Raw genomic sequence first — 25764 nt, 5'->3', positions numbered from 1 at the left:
TAATAACAATCCAATTATAGGTCAAATGGTATGTACCAAAAGCGGAAAGGAACATGATATTGATAAAAATGCTTTTTGTCACATATACTGCCAATTTTGCTGCATGAATTACAACAGCTTTCTGTACTATGCATCAGAGTGTAATAGACAGTCTAATATTCTCAGGCACACCATCCTACTTACATCATACATGCCTGGTAACCATTCTCTTATTACAGTATAACTTTCATTATGAAAGTGAGAAAGTCATTCCAATAAGGAAGTTCTCTTTTACTTAGGAAATAAAACAAGCACCAAAAATATCCATATGTAAAAAACCAGTATAAAAGTTGGGTCCAACTGCAGGCAATACAAACCCAGATCTACTGTTCCATAAAATGTGCCAACAGATCAGGGTATATGTTGTCTGTTCTACTGATTACTCATAACAAGCTGCACTGTCCCTGATCTGCAGGAATATCATGCAGTGGCAGGTCTGGGTCTGTGAATTTTACAGTTGGATCCAACTTTTATGTGAGAAATACAGTAACTATTTTTCTTCAGTTCTAGAGTATGAGGTTCTAACATGGGAGATGCTGCTGTTGTCACTTCTGGCTAGATATGGCTACCGGCGTGTTGAGGAAGGTGCTGGAAATGAACTGGTGGACAGTGGCAGGGGGAACAAGGTCATCAATATTCATGAAAAAGAAGTGAATTCTCATGTGAGTGAATATGACATAAAAGCATTTTGAAGCATAAAGGAATTAACAAATTAAGGACTGGGAATGATGGAACTTGATAAGAACTCTTGGTTAAAAAGTTGAACATATGATGGGCAGTTTTAGTCTGTCAAATTACTATCATGTTTTACCTCAACAGTTCAGATGCCAAAAAGATTGATCAAGATGGATATTAAAAGATGTGTGATGTGATTTTGATTTTTAACATACCTTTAATAATTTTTCAGTCATATCGCTGTGATGTCTGCAATGTGGCCGTTTATAGTGATGTCTAGCACTGGGGCATCAAGCCGCAGACATATAGCATGATGACCCACTGTCACATTATCCTGACACCACGCCAACCAGTCCTAACACTAACCTCTTAATGATGAATGCCAAGCGAGGCAGCTGTTAGTACCGTTTCTGTAAGTCTCGGCCAGGGATCGAACCCTCGACCTCCCGCATCTGAGGCAGATGCTCTAACCACTAGGCCACCGGAGTGGTTGAAATTAAAAAAAAAAACTACTTCTTATACTTAAAAATTTTAAAGGAATTATTTTCACAGAACACGGAGGCTTTGCCACAGTACCTGAAACGAAAAACTTGACTGGATGGACTGACATACTTGTGGGTGGACAGATAAGGGTAAAAATATATGCCTCATTACTGTCACGGTAGGGATACAAAACCCTGAAATAAAATTTTCTGACCTTTGCAATAAATGGAATTAATTGCCTGCTTAGATAGTCCTGTTAGGCCAGTTGCCAACAGACCTAAGTCCCATAAATAATGAACTCTGAAGAGTGTGAGATGCAAGATTTTCCATGACATCTTTACAAGCAGATATTATGGTTTTCCTCTGATGAATAGCAACACTGGACCCATTGAGATTTCTTGGTAGTTCAAAGGAAAATAATAAGTCTGAGTAAAAGTGCTTTAACTAATTATGTTTGTATCTGATTGACCTGTACTGTAGAAACGTTTTTACTCTAAACAATAAGTTATTACCATTTAAATTAAAAACAATATCTGACTGTTTGAAATTGTCTGAAGAGAGCACATTCTGGTTTCTTAGTTTTTGATGTAGGCTGGGCAGATGGAATAATGGGATGACAGATGGACATGTCCATTTGAAGAAGAAAAAAAACACCAAAAAACTAATATTCATTTGACAAAATGGTAATTCTTTACCTTTGTCAAATGTTCTTTTTCATAGCCTGAACTTTGTACATGTATTAGGTAATGTTTGCATCATGTGCCACTCCTAAATTATCAGATTTTAATCTGATTAAGTTCACTTTGAAATTTTCATCTGGACTAGACTGTGAAAATTTTTCCCAATGCAGATTAAATTTGCAGTTTAGCCTAATAAAGTTATTTCTTTACAAAGTGAGTCTACACTATGTAGTAATGACTGTATGTTTTCCAGAAATTGCAATTCAAGTGTGAATTCTTTTTACAGAATAAAATACGTTACACATTATATTGGAAATATATGGCTTTGTTTCATAATATAAAATTCTTTGGGAGCTATTCCTGTACAACTTTGATTTCCAAATTGCTGTAAAACAGCAAATGTATCGTCATCTGTGTGATAATGTATTGATTTATGATTCACTGGAGATCTGCCTCCGCTGCAAGATAGTTTAACTTTTGCTTAAAAAATCACAATATCCAGAAAATCTCCAGTTTTGTGCTACTACACTGTGGTCTAAGACTGGAATGTATAAACATTTTTTAATGTGCGACATGAACTGATTATTACAATTTACTTAAACTCACAATATCATTCACACATTTATCCCATTTAAATATTTGTTTTTCATAAAGTGTGTAAACAAAATTCATGTATTGATATTGACCTTAATTGTATTATGAAAGACTGAGTATTCATTTGTTTATTTTATAAATTGTAATCTAAATTGTCAAAGAAAAACTCCATGTATGTGTTTAACATGTGATGTGTACAAGTCCCTCATATTCCAATGTGTAAAGAAGTCCTCAAGTTCCTTTGCTGCATAGAAATCGATGACAGAGAAATCTTGAAATCTGAAATATAACCGATATCACATATATAAGATTTGTATTTAAAGCTTTTTGAAACTTTGTCATCATAAATGGTGACAAAGCTGCTCACATTTTACCTCAATAGAAAACATATTAGAAAATATATGTATATTATGTATACAGTTTAAAGCATACCAGCACAATTCTATAGATATAAGTGCCAATTAAAAATGCAGATTACAAAATACATAAACTTTCCAAAAAAAACAATGGAAGAAAAAAACTTCCAAAAGAACATAAAATAAGGCAGTCCTTCAAGATAAAAGGTTAGAATGGTTGTAAAAATATTAAGGTTAAAAATGAGTGAAAATGTACTTTCTATGTTTGTTAATTAACATATGTTCCCTAATTAATACTGGGGGTGTGGGGTGGGGTGGCATTATATTTTCCAAAGGGTGTGTGTGCTCTTATTAAAGCACAATATTGAAAGCTAAAGTTGTTCATTTGGTGTACTCTTATAATTACCAGATTTACATATGGGGTCTTTCTGTCACTGAATTCAGTCATTCTAAATATCAGCACAGTTAAAAGATTAATCGCTTAACACATTTTTCCCATTAGCAGCTGGTTGAAGTACGATTGATAAGTCTGAACTTGCTACTTAGCTATTATAACATGTTTAACACTACATGTGTGTCTGTGACTTTAGTAATTTATACATCAAAGAGACTGCTGCAACATTTTGTTGTAATCATGGATCTGAAGCAGATGGGTATTGAGAGTGGGGGTTTTAATTAGGGAATACATGTATGTATCAGTTTAAAGTTGCATCACTCGTCAAAAGTACACTTCATGGACTGGATTCTAAAAATGCCACAAAATATGTTTTAGTTCAACATTGTTGCTAAGGTTGAATATCCAGCAATACTGTCCAAAATTACCGTATATACTCACATACAAGCGCATTTGGGTATAAGCTGACCCCCAAAATGAACAGGTATAAACACTAAAAAGTGCATGGCCCACGTACAAGCAAACTTACAACTCCGAGGCATCTCAAGATGCACGAGGTAAGTTCTAAATGCATTTATTTAGGCAAATTTGTATTTTAAAAAATTACATGTATACTTATCTCGAGGTTGGCGTGCATGATTATTAACAAGAAATGGTATAAACTTTTTGTTTGAAAAGTAATTTATTTAATTTTCTGCTTTTTTAATGTTTCTGCCTAATTTAGATTTGTGTATAATTTGATCGAACGATGACAAGAATTGAACAATCACGAGTTCCTGTAACACTACTTCTCCCTTTTGACTTGTTTGTTTATGCATTATTGCATTGGACATTTTATATCAGTGCACTGGTGATTAAGTTTTTACTTTGCTTTGATATTGTAAATACATAAACTCATTAAAATGTAATCCCAGTATGACAACACAACGAACAAACAATACGGTTCGATTCAACGCTCGCAATTAGGCTACTGACCGTATTTACATAATAGCGCCACTGCATGTATATTGTAGGTTTGGTTACATGCTGAATTAAGTACATCCCTTGGAGTCGAATCATGGGCACCATTGCAATCAACTTCGAAAATTATGCTAATACCGTAAAAGCTGAGTTGTAGTTTGCTTTGACGTAAGCGACCTTACACCAAATCTGTCAACTTTCACACTGGGAGGGGAAAAAACTCCTGATTTTTTGGGTACCTCCCGATTTCATAATATCTTCTGATTTTTGCAGAGAACTCTTGATTATTATATTATGTCTTCGATTTTCATTTCTTCTAAACAAGTCCTACATGTTCTGTTGTATCACCAGTGAATTATTGTTGTGGCGAAATAATTATTTTAATATAATAGAATGTTAAGTTTAAACATTATTCACATAAATTAATGATTTTTTTTACGTCTACTATAATAAAAAAATAAATAAACCAGAACAAAAAAAAATAAACCCACACCAATAAAATCATCCACAATTAATTTCAATCCCAAGGAATGATCACTACAAATGCTGTAACTTCATGTGATATAGCTCCACTCCCACAAAAGAAACTTACACGAGTGAACACCTAGCATTTTTATACCATATACAGCAATGTTAAACTGGTCAAGTTACTGGTCAAAATTCCTGCTTATCACAAGCCAGTTTCAGGGTTTTAATGATTAACTGGCCTGTACTGCTGTTGCAAAACGAAAGACAAATTCACCGACTATCAACATAGGAGACACCAAAACATCAAGCTTTTCATTATGTGGAAAGTTATGTTTGTTCAGCTAATACACAAAATTAAAATTAATTGATGTTGATCTTAGTTGATCTCTATGAGATTTTTAGCCTTTATTATTACCTCTCTTCATGAACATGTAATTATGATGGTTATGTGCCTTGTACAAATAAACGTGCACACCTTTTCAAAAATATTACCTCAATTTGTAGGATTGCTTATATCATTGAAAATGAGTAACTTGTGAGCGCGTGATTCAGCATAAATGAAACAGCTATTAAGGACTAGCTGAAATGTTATCTGGAAGAATGCAATTTGGTTGAAACAATGAATAAATCAAAATCTGCATCTATGTTTGGGAATAAGTAAGGCTTTAAGTGACGCTATGCACACTTTGCACTGTGTAAGTACTGTACATTATAGTTCAGCCTGGTCTCTGTGTGTAAACTCAACCAGTCTGCGAATTATGAAGTCTGTATTAACCTTTATTTAACTTCGTGTTGGAGAAATCAGAAAATATGCACATGCAAAATAATAAGAAAATCAATCATAGTACATTATCACAGTTAAATAATTGTCGGGTGACCAAAAGTTACATTTTGTTACATGCCTATGTCTTAGGACACAGAACAAAATTACTGTTTCGTGTCCCAAGATTTACAGCCATTACAGCAGTCAACGAAAAGAGCTAAAAACTGTCGAGTTTACACATTTGCCCGAGGATAAGCCGACCCTCCTCTTCCAGGCCTTTAGTTTTTCCTAAATTATTCAGCTTATACACGAGTATATACAGTAAGTAAAAATAGTCGCTGCTTCTTTATATGGTAATTATGTGCCCACGTTTGAAGAACTACTTTTGCATACGTTGAAATAAAAATGTACTGCTTGAGATGAGTCCAGAAGAGGTAGATTTATTTCTTCAACTGTTTGAGGAAGAGATAAAGGTGGAGGCCAGATATTTACATATAAATCCAGGTCATATGGAAAGTTTCACTAAAAATCTGATAAAGCACAATACCAAAGCTGTGACACAAGATGTAAAGGGTTGTTGTGGGGTTTTAACGCCATTTTTCAGCACACGATAGGCTATGCATGACGGCCAGTATTAATTGTGGAGGATGAACAACCGATCCACGAGAAGCTACTGGCAAGCTTTCTCACATACCCACATTGGCCAAATCCTAGATTCGAACCCATGCAGACAGAGGTGAGATGGCAGTGGTCCGTAACAGAGAGCACTTTAGACCACTCGGCCACCATAAGATTAAAAGATGTTCAGCAACATACTGATACCAGTACCAGAGAATAATCTGTCTGAGACTGATGATGTTTTGTATTCTCTTTATACAACAGATACAGCTCTCATTCAAAATGAAATTTTTAAAAATATATCTGCTGTGATCACCACCAAAGTTAAATAAAAAACCTATGAATAGGTCTACATCCAATGATTTTAAAATTGTGAGAAAAATTGCAGAGAGAGAGAGAGAGAGAGAGAGAGCAAAGGAGGGAGGGAGCATGTCATACTAACATTAGATACAATGTATCAATCAGCAGGTTCATGAGCATGTTCCATTTCACGTAAACGGTGTACTTTTATTCGCTCTGAATAACACTGTTTTATCCCATACTTGGAATTGTTTTAAACATAGCAACTTCAAAATAAACAACAATGATCCTTATTTTAAGGTATTACCCAAGACACAATAATCTGGGACGTTGATAAAGGTTGCTGTTGAAAAGGCGAGACTTCAGAGTAGAATAATGAATCACTTATCATACTGTCCAAAGCTGGAGTGCCACCAAATAAAACCCTGCAGATCACAGGACACAAACTATTTCATCTATCACGGCATACAATTCTAAACAAAGTGAGCAGAAGGAATATTCCTCAATCATGATGCACACTACTGTTCCAAATCTACCATCCACAAGTACTTCTTCAGCCATGACAGTATCAGGGCCCCGAGTGGCCGAGTGGTCTAAAGCGCTCTTTGTTATGGATCACTGCCATCTCACCTCTGTCTGCGGCGGTTCGAGTCTAAGATTCAGCCAATGTGGGTATGTGAAAAAGCTTGCCAGTAGCTTCTCGTGGGTCGGTGGTTCTTTCCGGGGTTTTCTCTGGTTCTTCTTCCACCATTAATACTGGCCGCCATGTATAGCCTATCATGTGCTGCAAAATGGCGTTAAACCCCACAACAACAACAACAACCATGACAGTATCATCTAAGAACAATCAAGTTACCCACTAAGACCACATTCAAGGAATTTTTTCTAGCACACCTTTTCATACCTTGTACCTTCAGTTTCCATTGATGTATCGAGCAATTTTTTCTTCCTATGAATATTTTTCTTGTATCAATATTTCATTATATTTCTTTGGCTACATAACATTCTATTCTCTTTAGCAAGCTAAGTTTTGTTCACTGCTGACATGTGCTTTCATAGCAGTAAAAAAGTGTACATTAATGCATAGTGCTCAGGTTTCATTCACAAACTGAACAAGATTTAAAATATGAAACAAAACAAAATAATTGTATTGTTTCATTAATATAACAGAACAATTAGTATGCATGTCATTAAGTATATAATATGCTCTAGGACCAATATTTTTTAATACTCAGTCAATAACCAATACACGAGTCACTACTGAAACAACTCAAAAAGGTACAACAAAATTATAGCAGTTAAAGCAGGTTAAATTTGTAGCTGTTATGTAGGAAGAAATGTCCAGGTTTCTGAGTCCAAGTTTTATTGTTAAAGCAATGACCATGTGGCCTCATAGTATGCATGGCAGACTCAAGGTCAAAAGTCTTTGTCCCAACTTGATCAATGAAATGTGCACTTAAACAATGCATTTAACCACACTTCCTCCTGTCAATCAACTGTAATATTAGCACCAGCAACTGATAATGGCAGCAATAGACTAGACCCAATGGAGAAATAAATCATCATTAAGTGTGTGTGTGTGTGTTTGTGTGTGTGAGAGAGAGAGAGAGAGAGAATAGTTCTGCTTACCCTGAAGATGCAACTTGACATGCTTCATTGTAATTTTTTCATTTTCCTTTTAATACTTGCAGTGGTCTACCACTACAAAAGTTGTGATTCCTCATTTTCATTTCAATTATTTTTGTCCTCAGGCCATGTGACCCAGTATACAGGTCTAATTTTTTAAATCTAAATCTGAGTCAAATCCATGGACTTAAAACTGACCTCAGAGGCCCATGGATCTATAATTTGTGACTAATTTTAGTAAGACCATAAAGTTACCTTTATTAGTAATGCAAACTATATGTTTTAAAAGAGAATGGACACTATGCCATAGGCTATGGGGAAATTTAAATTCCTTCAAGACAAACATGTGTGCTGGCAACCTTAGTAACATGGGTCTATCTAGGAAGAGTGATTTACTCTCTGTCATTACCCACAATGGAACCTAGCAAACCTGAGGTTACAAAAAATATTCTCATTCTCAAAACTTGGATTAATCTGTAAATTATAAGTATGGCTGTTTAATGTCTGAGCCCTGTTGAACAATCAGACATCAGATTTTGGAGCTTAATTGGCATTTGTGCATGAGAATGTTTTTATAACTTCAGGGCCATGAATACCACTCTTGGACTGTTTTAGCTCTGGAAAAACCTGAACATTTAACAGATAGTTTCAGGATTAAGGATTCTATTCCTATTCTTGTGACAGACTAATAAGTAAATTAAATTAACATTTAACCTTGCCTCATATTAGGGTCTAGCATCTTCTCTTCTGAAAGCACATATAACATTCTTTCTTTACAGCTCTGTCCTCTGGAGTCCACATCTACATTTACACTTCGCTGTCGATTTACATACTCCTAACAAACAGAGATATACATCACATTTGAACATTTATTTAATAAAATCCAGTCTTTGTGCATTTAAGCATGACATTTTTACAAAATTCTATTACATCTTTTTAGCTGACCTAGCAATAAAAGTTAGAGTGCTATACTTAAGATGCCAACCACATTCAAATTTTCATGAGTGTAGGTGAAAGCAAGAAACTGAAAGCTGAACAAATAGCTGAAGTTACAAACATCATTAAAGCCTGAAAATGATATCAATGACCTACTTTTTATATGGTTCAGTTACTACTGTTCTGATACATCCATGTACTCATTGTAAAAATAAAATAAGCCCCAGGATGAAAAGTTTGTAATGAATCATGATGAAAACGTAACAGTCACTAGAGCAAGAAAATTAGATTACAACGACCTATCTTTTGTACAGAAGAATTAAACTCCCAGGGACAATTCACATGCAATTTTCATGAGAGGAATTGAAAATTATCCTTACATAAACTAGAGTGTAATGACTGAAAATGTATAATGCAAACATCACTTGAATATTAGACTGGATCACCATGAACTAATTTTGATATGGTAGAATTACTTGCCTTAAAATGCATCCACATACCTAGGTTAATGACTGTAGGTAAATTGGATTCAATATAATATTGGTGTTCCAGATCAAAGTCACTCAAAGTGTTTAAAAATGTATCACAATCATTAGGTTTTGGTACTGTTTAATACTCTTATCCAGGTGCATCTACATGTCTATTTTCAGGTGAGAAGGAGACATTTTTGCCCAAGATATTGAGGGTGAAATGAACAAATAACGGAAAAGAAAAAACTCAAGCATTAAAATTCAGTCAAACTGACCTAGTCTGGTTGGCTTGAGCTATTCTTATTTAAGGCATGCACATAACAAATTTCATGACAGCAGGTGAAATATGCTGATATTTTGTGGATGTAATAAATGAACAGCTAAAAATACTCAGTCAGCCAAATGTGAAAAATTATATAGAAGTTACAGAGTTTTCGTATGACAGAGTTTTGGAATTGTAACAAAGGTGTATTATATGAGAGTGGTAAAACTACACGCCCGTGTGTCATTTTCTGTGGCCTGTGTGCACACAGAAAATCAGTTCTATGCGTGTGTGTGTGTGTGTCCCATGACCTTTACATTTTTTGCTGCAAGTGGACCGTGGTGTTGAAGATGTTGGACCACCCTGTAGTACACAATTCAAAAAAGTTTTACTGACCAACCCATTTTAATAGCATTACCTGCTACTACTGCATTGCCAAATTTGCCGGTTACAAGCGAGGCTGATGGTCTCAACACAAACTTAGGAAATTACCCTTACCACATGAGAGCTCTATTGAAAGCTGGCATAACTATCAGACCCAGTGACCTTTGCTCTGGTGCATTGAATGTAGCATGAGAAGGTAGTGTGAGAGTGACAAAATGCAAAGCATGGTGTGAAATACCCCTTAAGATTACCAAGAGCTCAAATAACACTAATAAATAGTTATAACTGAGGAAATGAGTGCTCAGTCAAAAAAGGCAATCAGAATACTATAAAATACATTCTGAACACAGCAACAAATGGCACTTTTTTGCAAAGTGAAATGTACAATCTAAGGAAAATTGGGATGCAAGTCAAAATGTGGGCTTTGATGAGGGAGTCAGACTGGATCTTGTTCTATCAGTTCTAGAATAATTCAATGTTCTAATTGATATGTATATTTAATTTACATTGTTTGTTGTTTTTTTTAAATAATTTTTTAAAAATTTCATTACTTGCTAATGAAATGTAATATTGTATGTTGGACATGACCTTGTCCAAAACTGAGTTCATTTCCGCTTGACCCAAATTGTCTTTTTATTCTGTGTAAACATAGCTAAATTATTCTCTATGTGTATGAGATTAAAATCTATAATTATTAATAGAAATTTTTATTTGGGTCTAGGTCTAGGTTTTGGAATTTCTTTAGTGTATTTTACATAATCCAGGTTATGGTTTTTATTTTGTAAACATCAGGATTATTCTAGAAGGTTAATTTCCAATAGGTAATAGTTTTTTTTAAATAGAAAATGCTAATTGTGACCTGAGGTCAAGTAGAGAACTGTATAATCTTGTAAATGAGAGGATTTTTGAGTCGTGCTTTAAGACCTATCATTTTTAAGTCGTGTTATATGTTGTGTCCAGTATTTCATATTTGGGCTGGAAATTTTATTTCTTCAAATTATTTAATTCAAGTGATTATTTTTTCTAGAAATACAGAAGTGCTCAGATAAAATTCTTGGATAAAGACATTCATTGGAATTTATAGTGAATTTAAATCTGGAATGATATTACTGTGATTCAACAAAAGACTGTTGACACATCAACACTGTAAGCTACCACAGACATCACTGCCTTCAGTTTTTGGATTTAATCTGGACTTTTACTGAATTTTATTCAGGACTTTAAATTACCAGGACTTGTGTCTGTAATTCTTGGATTATTTGGGATTTAATCTGCAATTCCTTAAGTTCTTTTTTCTCATTTTCACTTTGTATTCTAAGGAAATACATTATTTGTTGAATTTTACAAAGCTTGATGCCTTTCACTCTTTTCTGTTACTTATTTTAAAAGCAATAGACTAGTAACACAATACTAACTGGAGAAGGGAATTTTAGAGACTGAAAAGGAACTTTCAGTCAGGGAAAGGAATGCAATACAACAGAAGCAGGTAATGTATTATTGCTTTTCAAATAAAAACTCAGATCTAAACATTGTCACAATCACCAAGTTTCTGTATAGTTGAAATAATCTCCCAGTTTGCATGAGTCTAGCTGAAATAGGGTTCAAAGGTGTATGAAACAAATAACTTAAAATATAAATTTCACTTCAGTGTGAAAGTACATGTAGCATCATAATGACCTAGTTTTGCTATGGTTGAGTTATTTTCTTGGAGATATCTCTTCTTCCTGATCTGCATCTACATAACAATTTTCATGAGTGTAGGTAAAATAGGGTCCATGATATTGAGGGTCCAACACATGAATAGATGAAAACATAGAAGTTCAGCAAATGTGTTACTTAGTTCAGTGACCTAGTTATGACCAAGTTACTATTCCTGAGAAACAACAACATACCTTTTTGGTAAGTGACGGTGAAATAGGGTCCAAAATATGAAAGTCATAATAAACAAATAAACCCATGAACAAACAAGCAAAGTGCTATTTACTCTAGATACTATCTGTACTTGCTTGTAAGATGAGTCCAATTGCAAACTGCACAGACAGATCAGCTGTCACATAATGTACCAAAAGACTGGGTCTGTGCAGTTTGTTAGGAGTAATCAGTAGAACAATCAACATAGACCTTTATCTACCAGTACAATATAGGACAGCAGATCTGGGTCTGTGCAGTTTGTTAGGAGTAATCAGAGGAACAAACAACATAGACCCTGATCTGCAGGTGCATTATGCTATGGCAGATCAAGATCTTTATTTTTTGCAGTTTGACTCGACTTTAAGCGAGTATATATGGTATTTATCTTGCTAAATATGCAAATCTGATGTCTCAACAATACAAGTAACTTAAGACAAATTTTCATTAAACCATGTTAAGTGTAAACTAGTTAACTCATTTTTGAGAGCTACATCATGACAGTATGCTGAAATGTTAATTATCTTGTAAATTATTACCTTAATGTCGTGATGGTGACCCTGCAGTACAATCAGTATCAGCTTATCCAAAAATATTAACCGTCCTGTCAAATTTAAATCATCTGTCCATTTCATTATTGTTTTCATGTATCTGTTTTTTGACCTCATATGATCTAAGTGTAAAAGCGCCATCCACATTAGGTTTTCATCCAGGTTGTTATGGTTTTCAGCTGCATTACAAGAATCCAATGCTTGGAATACTACTTCTTTCCTCTCCTCAAGTTGCTCCTGGATTGCATTTAAAATCTCACAAATCAGTGGACTGCCAATATATGGTTCTACTTGTTTGTGAACATTTTTTTTTACCTCTAGCAGAATATTTCGATGTATTTTGTCACTAAGCATGGAAATGACTGGAAGTTCTTCAGGGTAATTGCTTGTCATGTGCAACACAACTTGTACATCAATTTTAGTGGCCCCTGACTTTTTTCTGTCTTCTGAATTGTTAAAATCTCTATTTACATGTAGCAGAACTTTTACTTCATTTCCTGCAAATAAAAAGGCATATGTCATATATAAAGGTAACAGTTAACACATACACACACATATTATCTGGGTGGTAGATGGATAGCGAAATTTGAAAACCTCCCGGTCCAGAGAGAACTGGAGGTACTTCTTGTGAGGAAGACAAATTGGGATGTGCCTGGTGAGAAGGTGGTCTTAATCCAATTCCTGTCCCTGTAGTGGCGGGGTTTTGGGTGAATAGTGACCAGTACCCACAGACTGGTGACTTGTACCTGGTGACTACTGACCATATATATTTAGTGGTGACCCACCACTGACTGGCCATTGGATGATGACCAGTCAGGCAACTCTGATCTGTAGGATGATACCTCATTAGGTCTTAAGAGTGCTAGATCTTAGCTCTCCCCTTCCAGAGTGGCTTGATTTCTGTCATCACAGGGCTATGTGCTCAGAGAGGGTACTGATCCTCAGGGGGTCTAATGCACTGTCATTTCTGTGTCTTGAGTAGAGGATGCTGCCCCTCCCTCACTGGGGAGGATGGGTTGCAACACACAATTATTTAATGAAAGATCATCTTTCTCATATTGTTCTTTTAAATAAAAAGGACTGAAATGGAAGTCACAAACAATTCTAGTAGTGAATGGGCACAAATAATTAAAGGCCTTTACAAAACCACTTGACATCTCCCAGGAAAGCTCGGGTAAGCTTCAGTTTGTAAGGTAATTGGCGAGGCTGTGTCCAGTTCATAATGCTTCATGTTCTGCAAGATTTTATTCTGCGATCTTGCCAATGTGGCAGTACATATTAAAAGGTAACTATTTTGCATTTGTATATCCCATATTCTTCAATGAAATAACTGCCAGCTATTTCATTCAGCTAATTAACCTTTTTTCCAGGGTTACCCTGGTTTCCTCCACCAGATATAATGGCTTAATGTATAGCCTATCATGTTCTGAAAAATGGCATTAAAATGATACAACCTTACTTTTTACATGATGTACTGTCAACATCAGTCACTTCCATCTTGTAGTCAACGGCAAGGTCAGTCATGCATTTTCTCATGCAGACATGATACTTGTAATATGACCATTTACTATTTAAAGCAAGATTTGACAAACTGGAAATAAATATTTATATTTTAACATATTAACTATTTAAATTTTGATATTTGTATGGAGACAGGATTTGCAGACTTTCAAGTCTTACTTGGTAATCTGAAACAATGTGTATGACTCTATGGTTTTAAAGTAAGTAACAGAAAAAAGATAAAAAAACCAACAAGTTTGGTAAAATTCAGCAAATACTTTTTCCCCTGAAGAATACAAAGTACAAATTTTTAAGGAATTAAAAATATTGTGAGCTAAATCCCAAATAATCCTGTCACAAGTCCAAAAATATAGTGTTCCAAATGAATTCCAGAATTGAATGTGCTGATGTGCCAGTAACCTTGAATAGCTGATGTGCTAACAATCTTGGTATATCATGATATAATCCAGAATGTCTTTGAATGAATTCACAATAATTCCAAAAAGCGATTTAATCCAAAAGCCAAGAGGTACATTGTAATTCCAATGAATAATTTAAACACATAAATCCTCTCGAATTATAACTGAACATAACTAAAACTTATTCCACAAAAAACATGTTAAGGTAGGAATAAATATTTCTGTTGATCACAACCTTTATACTTGTACAAATTATAAAAATCTAAGATACAATAAGAGGACCAGGATGTGGGTCATTATCCTATCAAATTTGTAAACGATGTCAGGACTGTTTCCTTCAATTTTAAGAAACTACCTGACAAAGATCATGCTGATCATGGTGATTCCAAGGGAAATCAAATCCAAATAAACATGTTTACAAATGATCATTATCTTAAAGTATAGTCTATAGTCAAGGACAAAAGTTAGCTACGTAATATGTTTTTACAAAATGACCCCAACAATCTACAATCGTGGACAAAAATTAAACACACAATATAGATATACACTATGATAGATACAGAAAAATGTTTTGATATATTAAAACATGATTAAAATAAAGTCTTACAGTTCTGTTCATTACTGTTATATCATTTAGTTATGGTCTTTAACCTACACTCTTCCTTAAAAATCTATTTCCCTCATCCATCTAATCATTTATCCATTTTATACAAGCATGTCAGCCTTTGTTCTTCTAATTATATCTAGATTCTAATCCTTTTTTCCTCCTCCTCTTCTACATAGATCTGCATGCACTTTTTAGACACATCTATTTTGATGGCTTTAATTACAGTAGAATCTCTCTTGAAAGACCACCCCTCCTGCCAAAAAAGCATGGTCTCTCAAGACAAGTGGTCTCTCATAACAGGTCCTACCACTATATAATCAACAAATTTGTGCATTGAGAATATGGTCTTTCAAGACAGGCAGTATCTCGTAGCAGTGGTCTTTCAAGACAGATTTTACTGTATCATATTTTAATTTCAAAGATTTAAAAAAAACACCACAATAACTCTATACTGTTAAATAAATAGAATGTGATTTACTTAACCTGTATGTTGTTTTACCATATATTTCTTACTTTACTTGTAATACTGTGTTCTGATATTTTAGGGCCAGCTCAAATCCACTATGGGAAAGTTCAATTTCCAGTCAACTAGCCCTAAGCAATCTGACCTTTTTAAAATCTGCAAAGCCCTGACCCCTGACCTACCCAAGAGTTCGGAATAATAACAATATAATACAAATCACAAGATGGCTGGGGAAAGGTGATGTTTGAAGGGCAATGCTGAAAATCTAAGAGCAATTGCCTATCAACTCAAAATAGCTAGTTGAACAAACGATATACAGTTAACTGAGGGTACATCATGCAGGAATACTGAAAAACCATAGATGCATGATGCAAGTTCTAGGCATGAGCTGAATGCAAACAAGTTGAATATTTATGAATGAAACAACACTCAATGTACATTATTATATTCAAGACATAGTACAACTTGATGATTTAATTAAACAAAGACTTTTTTTGAAAGCTGAATTAAAAAAACAATGACTTCAGTCAAAATAGCTGTAAATCTTTTATCTGATCCATAGGAAGCAACATAACTTCAAAAAGTCCTTGATAATTTCCTGCCATACAATTATATGTCACTTTGTTGAGGAATTACATACAGTGAAACCTGTCTTGAAAGATCACTGCTATGTGAGACCATCTGTCTTGTGAGACCATATTCTCAATGTACAAATTAATTGATTATATAGCATCGTGACCTGTTAAGAGAGACCACCTGTCTTGAGAGACCATAATTTTTTGGCAGAGACCCAGATTTGCCATCACATAATATTCTAGCAGAACTGAGTCTGAGCAGTTTGTTTGGTGCAATCAGTAGAACAAACAACATATACCCTGTCTGCAGGCACACAATGCTATGGCAGATCAGATCTTGTTGTTTGCAATTTGACTCTATTCATAAGCCACAATTTCCAATAGTCCTTGATAATCCTCGACCATACAATTAGGCACTGCACTGCTGAGGAAATAAGTAATGCAATTTTGGTCTTATCAGAGAGCTGCTTTGACATCTGGGTGAGTATTAATTGTGGGACATTGATCAGACATTGATTAAAAAGGTGTCAATATGTATAAGGCCTTTTATTTAGTACTGTATTTGCCAGGCCTATAAGACGATACTTTTGACCTGAAAATCTTAGCCTCATCTTATGCTCCGAATCAACTTATATATGGATTTTGTCATCCAAAATTGATTTATCGTATGTCACATAATTTTTTGTAGTGAAAAAATTCTCCAAAAGTATGACAAATAATGTGTAAAAACATACTGTATTTCATTTTGGGGAAGAGATTGTGTACGAAAAAATAAAGGACTCCACATTAAGGATCTGAAACAATTACATGATTGTCAGTATTAACTTACATCAGATGTAATTGCACTAAAGCAGCATGCATTAGTAATATACGTTGTTTGTAATATGGTATTTAAATTTTATGCGGATGTGTTAGAATTGAAAAGTTAGAAGATGAACAACGATGAAAGAGACAGGTATTGCATTACAATTTTCTTATTGCACCTTGTGTTCAAATAAAAATTATGCCCCATTATGAGAGAGAGAGAGAGAGAGGTATTTACGACTGTACAGTAAAATTTTATTGTTCACTTACTTGATGACTGTGATCGTACTCATTTACAAAAGTACAGTACCATATTCCCTTATTAATTAATACCACTAGGTAAGGAATTCCTTCTAGTTTTAGTTATAACTTCCACTGTTCACAAATCATGTGGCTTTGTAGTGTTAAGTACATGTTAATTAAATATGCTACAGCTGTAGTCGGTTCTTCAACGTTAACACCTGTTTGAGGTCAAGATTTGGCAGACCAGATCAGATTACTGAGGCTACCAATAGGGAAATGAGGCAAACCATGGGTGTTATGAATATGGTACCATATAAAGAAAGAAAATGCCAGGTGTTACATGTGTACATTTCTCAACCAGTGATATCTTTTGAACTTGTCAATAGGACTGACAGCAATTTAAAGTAACATATAGCATTAGCAAAGATCAAAAACAATTGCCGCCTAAGGACAGGAAGAGTACAAGGACTTTAAAAAAATAATCTTATTTGTTGGGAATGAAGAGGTCATTATACTTGCAAAGAAAATTAAACATCATGTGAAATGGTCATTCTTGGGTTTTAACTTAGTAAACTGAGTCTATATATTGTGAATATTCAAACCATGAAGGTCTATGGTATGTATTTTCATAGTTTACATTTACTATATAGTTTATTAATTTTTTCTCTCTTTGACAAAAGCTTCAGCTAAATGAGTAATAAGGTGAAGAAAAAACCCACAATGACCTGGAATCTCTCCCTGTCTCTCTTTCAAATATATTGGGCCATATTTTATTTTGATCATGAGTGCAAGAAGAAAAAAGCAAGGGAATAAATATGCATCTCTCTCTCTGTATTCCCCCCCTCCAATGTGGAGAAAGCATTTTAGCATCAATGAAGCAATTTCCCTATTGCTGGTAATCTTAAGTAGCATGCATCGATACTTTTAATATTAATGAAACCAGAAGTTATTATAGTTTAATTCCACATAACATCGCAAATTGTATCCTATCTGTAACTCAATAAATTTTCAGGTCAGCAACATTATATGTAACTAAAAGTACATAATACATTTAAAATACTTCATGTGAGACAAATTAGGCACTCCTAGTTTCATTTATTGATCCAGATTGGAAAGGTTACTGAGTTATGGATAGGATAAAATTCGTGATGCTGTGAGGAACAAAGTGAAAATGATGAAACCGATGTATTAATCTGGTCTCATCTTATACTTGGCATCAACTTATATATAGATGAAGGATGGAAAATTTGCCAAATTTGCTCAATCGACCTATACTCCACATCAACTTATTTGCCGGCAAATATGGTATATAACTAACAATATGCTGTTCAGCCAATCCTGTTGGACAAATACCCCAAATTTTAGACGCTTCAATTTCATATCAAATATGTTATGGATCAGTGCTCTAGTATCCCATCTTCTATAAAATAACAGTTTGAAGATAACTCATTTTTCCTTTCCAAATATTGCTTGTCAGAGCATTGCTGTCATTAACTTGTAACTCATGTAACAGGACAGACAAATTAGATATTCAACTGATGATTTCTTTTATTATCTGGATAACAATTAATAGAAATCTATTACAACTATATAATGAATAAAAGCAGCATCAGCAACAGCATCTGTATGGTTAAGATGTATATAAACTGTGTCCATTTATCATGTAATCCATCAAGTAACAACTTAAAACAATACATTAGGAATTTACAAATATTCTCATCTAAAACATTTACTTAATAGTTTTACTATGTTAGTAATCATTTGCAATTAGCACAAAACAACAAAATCATTGTTTCATGTTCCATTAATTTTGTACTAAAACTTTATTAGGGTAGAAAATGTAACTCATGTAATGCAGAATATTATTTCCTTATTTAAAATTCATAAAATATTTGGGAGCAAGTGACTGACAGGTTTGCTTGTGGAAGTAGCTACACCACATCTGTTGACAATATTTTGTATTCGGCTTCTTCATTGCCCTTAATTTGCCAACTTTCTTGACAAATCTGGCTGGCAATGGTAACTCTGATATAATCTAAAAACAGAAATAGTGTTTATAATGTATTAATTATTGAATATGTTGGGTCTGTAATGTATCAGTTCATGTACTTTAAAATACTGACATCGTCCTATATTTATATTTTGTTGCATTATTTTCATTTGCAATATACAATAGATTTTTTATGCACGTCTTGGCTTTTGTGTATGCTCAGTGGCATGCCAACTTGCTTAGGGTGACTTCTGAACTAAGCACATGATGTGAGAGGAAACGTTTGGGTTCTTATGGTTGATCTGATGTTGCTATAAAGTCTCTTGATGGTACTCAATCAATGTGAATTCTTTCAAAATCTGATTTTAAGCAAAGCAATGTAATACTGTGTAATTTTCCCAAATAGAAAGACAACAGTCTACTTACTATGACTGACAATTCTGCTCCATAAATTTTATGCGAGCTGCACATATGTTAATTAGAAGTACCAGTAATCAAATTATACATAATCCTTTGTTGGACAAGCAGTATTTATTTCAGTTTAATTAGATGTATGTGAGTGTCATCCTCGTACACAAGAATCACTAAAAAGTAATAAAGTTTTTTGACTACTATTCCATCAATGTCACATGATTTGTATGCAGGTTGGTCATAAATAAATTTTTTTATTGTACTGCAAAAATACCAAATGTCAATATTAACATTACTTTCAGGCATGTGAATAGGATAAACTGGTATAGAATTTCAGTTACGTTCATTATCACTACAGCTGTTTATGCGCAAAAATGTAAAATGGACAAACACTTCCAGTGCATACAATTACTTGAGGCTGGTTTCAATGTCGGTCATAAATGACCATCTTGGGAGTGCTGAGAAATCACTGGTGTTTCATCGTTGAATTCTTTCATTTTAATAGTCATTACGTATTTGTAATTAAAGATAAAAATTCTGTCAAGTCAATTTGCTACCCATTTAAAGAATTCTCTTATTTCATCACATGTCGTGTAAATCACTGGTTCATGTAACAGTCACATAATATCCTTATTGACATCCATAGCAAGATCCTGATCAACTGTAAACAACCTCTGATCAGTTACATGATGGTTTTTGACAATAGGATGCCATGTGCAAACTGGATGTTGTGTACAGCTGTTTGGAGTTTTTATAAAAACTTCAACCAAAATTTTCACTCTGTAATAGTGAATGCAGTTAGACATGAATAGTTTGTCTATAAACTCCTAAATCTGTCAAATGTTGAATAAATAGAAGTATTTAAGTTTTCTTTATTCAGACACAATATAAAATGACTCCACAAAGCACATCTTACTATTTAATTTACTGACAGTATTATGACAGGGAAATTGATCATCATGTAACTCAGTGCTGTCCAACCCGTGGCCCGCTGGCTGATTTTAAATGGCCCGCCAGGTCTCGAGCATCTATATAGTTGTTGCTTTTCAGTTTTCTGCTGCGGCCTTTCGCTTCAAGAAAAACATTTTTCAGTGGCCCATGGTGTCAAAAAGGTTGGACAGCACTGATGTAACTGGTCGAGTAGATGCATCACATATAATAGTGGGGTGATAAAAATATAAAAATTACCATTTTTTTTCTAACCAGCAAGACAATTATTACAGGTTATAAATCAGAATACACAAACAGTAATAGTTTCATATACTTGCAATTAAACGAGGAGCTATTTTAATTATTTTGAAGACAAGTAATGTCCAATTTTGACCTGTCTGGAATGTGATGTTTTTGGAAATGACAGAGAAAATTAATAATTAACAAACAAATATTTTATGTCAAAACTGATTTATTATCACAGTATCATACAAACATATATATTAAGTAATATTTATGAACAGTTTAAGTCTGAAATATTTTTTGCAGCCTCTTTTCAACTAACACTTGTGTCTTACAGTAGACTGTACACACAGCCCTACTGAGATCATCCCCCAAAAATATGCATAAATAACCCTATCAAAACATGCTGTATTTTGGAACTGAAACACATGCATCCCAACAGCTGAATCATTGTGTCAGAGACCCATGCCCTCAAGTCAAAAGAAATCTCAGAATAGTTTAAAAAGATCTTGGAAAGTTGTGTGTGTGTATATATATATATATATATATATATATATATATATATATATATATATATATATATATATATATATATATCGTGGTGTTTGGTAGGGTTCGGGTGGGGTGCTCCCAATATATTATTTAAATTACTATGGAAGTCCCACCCAGGCTCGATGTTGTAGGAAGTGAAATTAGTGATAGAGAGAGAGGTAAAGCTCCGACCCCCCAGAACACAAAGGTGAAATTCAAAGGAATAACAATTTAATACAATTCAATACTGAAATGATAATATATTCCCAATCACTCTTCTTCCTCTCAACCAAGTGATAGCCTACTGCATCCTGTGATTTATAGTGTGAGATCACTTTTCCACCTGTCCTTGTTTTCTACTCATCTGTATCTCTCCTATCCTGCCAATTCCTTCTCTCCTTCTGACTTCCCTCCTAACTCCTTCTCCTTGACCGCTCCTTCTCCAATTTCTCCTCAACTCCTTTTCCTCCTCCTCGTGCTTGACTGCTCTCCGACTAGCCTTTGAGTCACAATCAACTTCTCCACTAGTCTCTATTCTGTATCTCTCCAAGATACTTGTGACTAAACCACATCAGAAGTCTGTCCCCTAAAAGCTTCCTGTGAAAACACAAGGACATTAGCATATTTCTTTAGCCATCTCGTCTCACACTAAACCAACAATCAATCATCAGATCAAGGCTATTACATTTTTTGGTCACGCATTCGTGCACAGCAAAATACCCATATGCTCTTGTGTGGTAAACAACATCGTAATAAAAGCACTGTATCAACTACTTATACAGACATCAATAAATTGTGTCACATCCATATATATGTTCTTAATCTCATTATACTGAACAATAGCACAGCAATCAGATGCATCTCTGTACATTACACTCCCACAAGTGTACACAAATATTCAAATATCCATCTTAACTAATTTTACACACTGCAACCATTTTCCAAAGTTACAATTCAATTCAACAGTTGCAAAATCTAAAATATCACATGAATAAATGCACTAGTTTACTACGAATTAACCAAATAGCAAATTACAATTTTAATTCTAACTACAAGCTAGCAATCTACATAATTCTTTACATAATCATAGCACATTTCTCAAATACACATGTAAATTAAACACTACAAAGGTACTTCCATGTATTAACGATTCTAGTAATGAAGTATACATACAGCACATAATTACAATTACAATGCCCTAATATTCTGCAACAACTGAGCAAATAACTCACTGACCTTTACAAAGTTTTCTTTCCGTAGAATTTCCTAAGTTTTCCTGCCAATTCACGCGTGGCTTTCCAGAATTATTGTTACAACTTTTCAGCATGATGTTTCACAATGACTGGGGTTTATAGTCTAAAGTACTCAGTTAAATTCGGGTTGAAATGGTGACCACACACTCTCTCAATTCTGATTGGATATTGCTTCTATCCTGTTCTGTTCAACTTAGCAGACATTGCTCCGGCCGTCTGTCAACGTGGTGAGATTTACGATGCTAATAAGGGTCCTTTGTTCTTGAACAAAGCTTTCAATGTCCACATGTGATGTCTGACACCCAAAAAGCTGGGCTCTCGTAACAATTACGAAAAGGACCACCATAGCCGTGGGGGCTAACATATATACATGGCTTCTAACTAATTCCTTTGTTCTTGACTTATGTAATCGCAGGCAGGCAACATGACATATTATATACACGTATATATATATAAAATAATAATAATAATGAAGACTTTGTATAGCGCCTAATCTTTAGAAGCTCTAAGCGCTTTACAACATTAGACAACACCTACAAGATAAAAAAACATATAATAATAATATTACAAAAACAAACACCATGAAATTAGAAAAACATTAAAAAGTAAAAAACATGCTGAGAATATTTAAGGTAGGAAACATTATTAGGTCTTTAAGTTTGTTCTTGCAGTCAAAATAAGTGAGTTTTGAGAGCCCTCTTGAATGTGATCACTGTGTCTTTGTGTCTAAGTTCAGTGGGCAATTCATTCCATGTTGCTGGGCCCTGGTATGCAAAAGAATGCTGGTTTTATGACTTTGTTTTCATAGTGGGAATAATGAGTATATGATTGTCAGAAGAGGAGCATAAGTATCTTGCTGGTGTGTACACATGGGTGAGGTTGGATAGGTATGTTGGACTAGACTCCAACAGTGAAACGTAGCACAGAGAACAAATTTTGTGTTTGATTCTGGATCGAATGGATAGCCAGTGTATGGTACAGAGCAGCGGGGAGGTGTGATCTGATTGTGGTACTCTAAGTATGATCCGAGCAGCTGTGTTTTTAACTTTTTGAAGTTTCTAGAGTAGGTATTGAGATGAACCAGACAGAATTGAGTTACAATAGTCCAGTCTTGAAAGTACTAATAAACACATAAGTGTTTTAGTGGCATCAACTGAAAGATATCTGCAAACTGAGCTGATGCGTCTCAGCTCAAGATATGCAGCCTTGCATATGTTCATGACATGTTGATATATATATATATATATATATATATATATATATACACACATACACATATACATTGATGTACATTTATAGCAATTAGTAATGTGCCTAACAACATTACTGAAGGCGAGGTTAATAATAAATTTTATTAGGTAAGTACATACATCACAGATTTTAAAAAAACCATGTTTCCACTGTGGAAATTGGTCTAAGATTTTGTCCACCATGGACCGGATATAGTGATCATGGTCATCCATGCTATGACTCATAATGGATGGATACAATTTTGTTGCTCCACTTTGGGAATGACATCGTCCAATATAAACTGTTTCAATTAAAATTCTGCCTAATTGCTTAAACATTTTATTATGGAAATGGGGCCATCTTGCTGTGCAGTTGGAGCCTAAGAAACCTCCACCCCATCTCCAGATGTTATTATTGCTATACTCAACTCAGTAGTGGCATAGGATTCTGACGTTTTATCAATAAAGAACAACAACATGAAATCAACTTTATAGTACCGATAAGGAGCCATCCATTTAGTATGTACGCAAAAATTCTGGCAAAGCTTGACCCCTCCCTCCTCCCTGTACACATGCATACTTTTTTTTTTATACACCCCCTGTGTTGGGCCTCAAGCACTAAAACAAAAACATGTGCTATGTCTTACATTGTAGGACTACCCCACCTGCGTACGTACGCTTGACGCCCCCCCCCCCCATTCTATAGAACGACCTATATTTAATCCACGCAGAAACCATAAAGGATTAATAATATTAACATGTTGAATAAAACAGATAGTCCACCGACGTTGAATGTCTGGCTGCATCAAATAAATAAGCTGCGTAACTTAAAACAGTGTGTCTAGTGTCCGCTAAAATTCAAACGCCGACTGAACCCAGCCGAACAGGTTACGTATTAGACAAATTATTATCGAGCCTCGATTCTAAGTTACACCCCCACCCCCACCCCGTTTCCTATGCGTACGTACATTATCAGTAGACCCCCTCCCCCCTTAAGCAGGCGTATGCAGTTGTGTTACCCATCCTCCCCACCCCACCCCCGCGTACCTACTAAATGGATGGCCCCTTAGGTGATTTCATGTTGTCAGTGATTTCGTCGTACTTTATTGATAAAACGGCAGACTCCTGTGGTATTGGCAACAAGTTGTATTGAAAAATTACCATGGCAAATACTATTTTATGACATGATTGTGTACCAATATGTTCATGTGTTTTTTAAGTTTAGCTAAATACAGATATCCCATACCATCAATACAGCATTCACCAGGCAAACAATAAATTGATTTTAGGACTTCGCGTTCTTCGTCCATTTTGTATGAGTAGTGATTCCGGTAAGTATAAAATACGAAAATAGTCGGTCTTTTTCGCGAAAAGGTTTTAACGTTCTGTGTTTCACCTAACCCTACAGTGTAAGACGTATCACGTTATTTATGTTATAGTGCTCAACGCTCAAAACATAAATATCAAGGCCGATGTCTGGCATTGTAGGACTACGTTTCACCATTAATAGACATTCGTAATATTAGCCTTTACTATTTTTTCTTCATGCATGAAAACCCTTTATAAATGTATTATATCTAGTGTATTTGTTTTGCAATGCACACATTAATGATTAAGTAAAATGTCGACCGATCGACGATGGGTCGAGAGGTGCAGCGAAACCATGCATATAATGCCTTGCTATAATACGAATTTAGATGGTAACAGAGTCATCGCATGGATCCCAAAGTTTTACACGCTTTCTTAAAGTACTACCACTTTTTTTTGCAGAAAAAAAAAAGATTTTGACTGATGTGTTATATGCTTGGAAAAGAAACAAAACGGATATCTTTTCAGGTTGTCAGTAGTCAATCACTGCACTTTGACCTTTAAGAAGCAGATATTAGTAAATCTAATTATAACTGAACCATCAAAACTAAAGCAATTACGTCTTCTTTGTTTGTTCTTCTTCTTCAATTCATCGTGTATAAAATGGTTTTTCAGTCCATGGTAAACAAGAATAATCTTCTCACCTGAGGTGGGTGGTGGTAGCCAACGTTTGTATTTAGTTCTTTTTTTTACTTTTTGGTTTCGTTTTGTCCCAGCTATCAGATGTGTAT

At 34.6% G+C, this 25764-nt stretch overlaps 2 protein-coding genes across 5 annotated transcripts in view; one reads left to right on the top strand and one right to left on the bottom strand.

Moving 5' to 3' along the window:
• The window catches only part of LOC149807346 (organic solute transporter subunit alpha-like), a 50684-nt gene extending 48500 nt beyond the window's left edge, over nt 1–2184 (top strand). For 2 of the 3 annotated variants that reach the window (XM_089965668.1, XM_089965661.1), the window contains exon 7: nt 544–2184. In XM_089965668.1, coding sequence (XP_089821794.1) covers nt 544–731 — 188 coding nt within the window. In that variant the 3' untranslated portion in view covers nt 732–2184. The remainder of the gene's footprint in view (nt 1–543) is intronic. The other variant, XM_089965677.1, reaches the window with a different exon arrangement.
• A 400-nt stretch (nt 2185–2584) lies between these two features.
• On the bottom strand, nt 2585–25025 carry LOC149807345 (RWD domain-containing protein 3-like). Of its 2 annotated transcripts, none has more exons than XM_089965700.1 (4): nt 24912–25025; nt 12456–12964; nt 8671–8791; nt 2585–2750 (listed from the first exon to the last, which is right to left on the bottom strand). In XM_089965700.1, the coding sequence occupies exons 1-4, from the start codon at nt 24973–24975 to the stop codon at nt 2677–2679; spliced, it is 768 nt and encodes a 255-aa protein (XP_089821826.1). In that variant the 5' UTR covers nt 24976–25025; the 3' UTR covers nt 2585–2676. The 2 variants fall into 2 exon arrangements, with proteins under 2 accessions (XP_089821826.1, XP_089821818.1); XM_089965692.1 differs by having other exon boundaries at nt 8676–8791.
• Between the last annotated feature and the right edge of the window lie 739 nt (nt 25026–25764).

Source organism: Sinohyriopsis cumingii, chromosome 1, assembly GCF_028554795.1.
Source record: "Sinohyriopsis cumingii isolate HCF-2022 chromosome 1, ASM2855479v2, whole genome shotgun sequence".
NCBI lineage: Eukaryota > Metazoa > Mollusca > Bivalvia > Unionida > Unionidae > Sinohyriopsis > Sinohyriopsis cumingii.
This window is presented reverse-complemented; position numbering and strand designations above follow the sequence as displayed.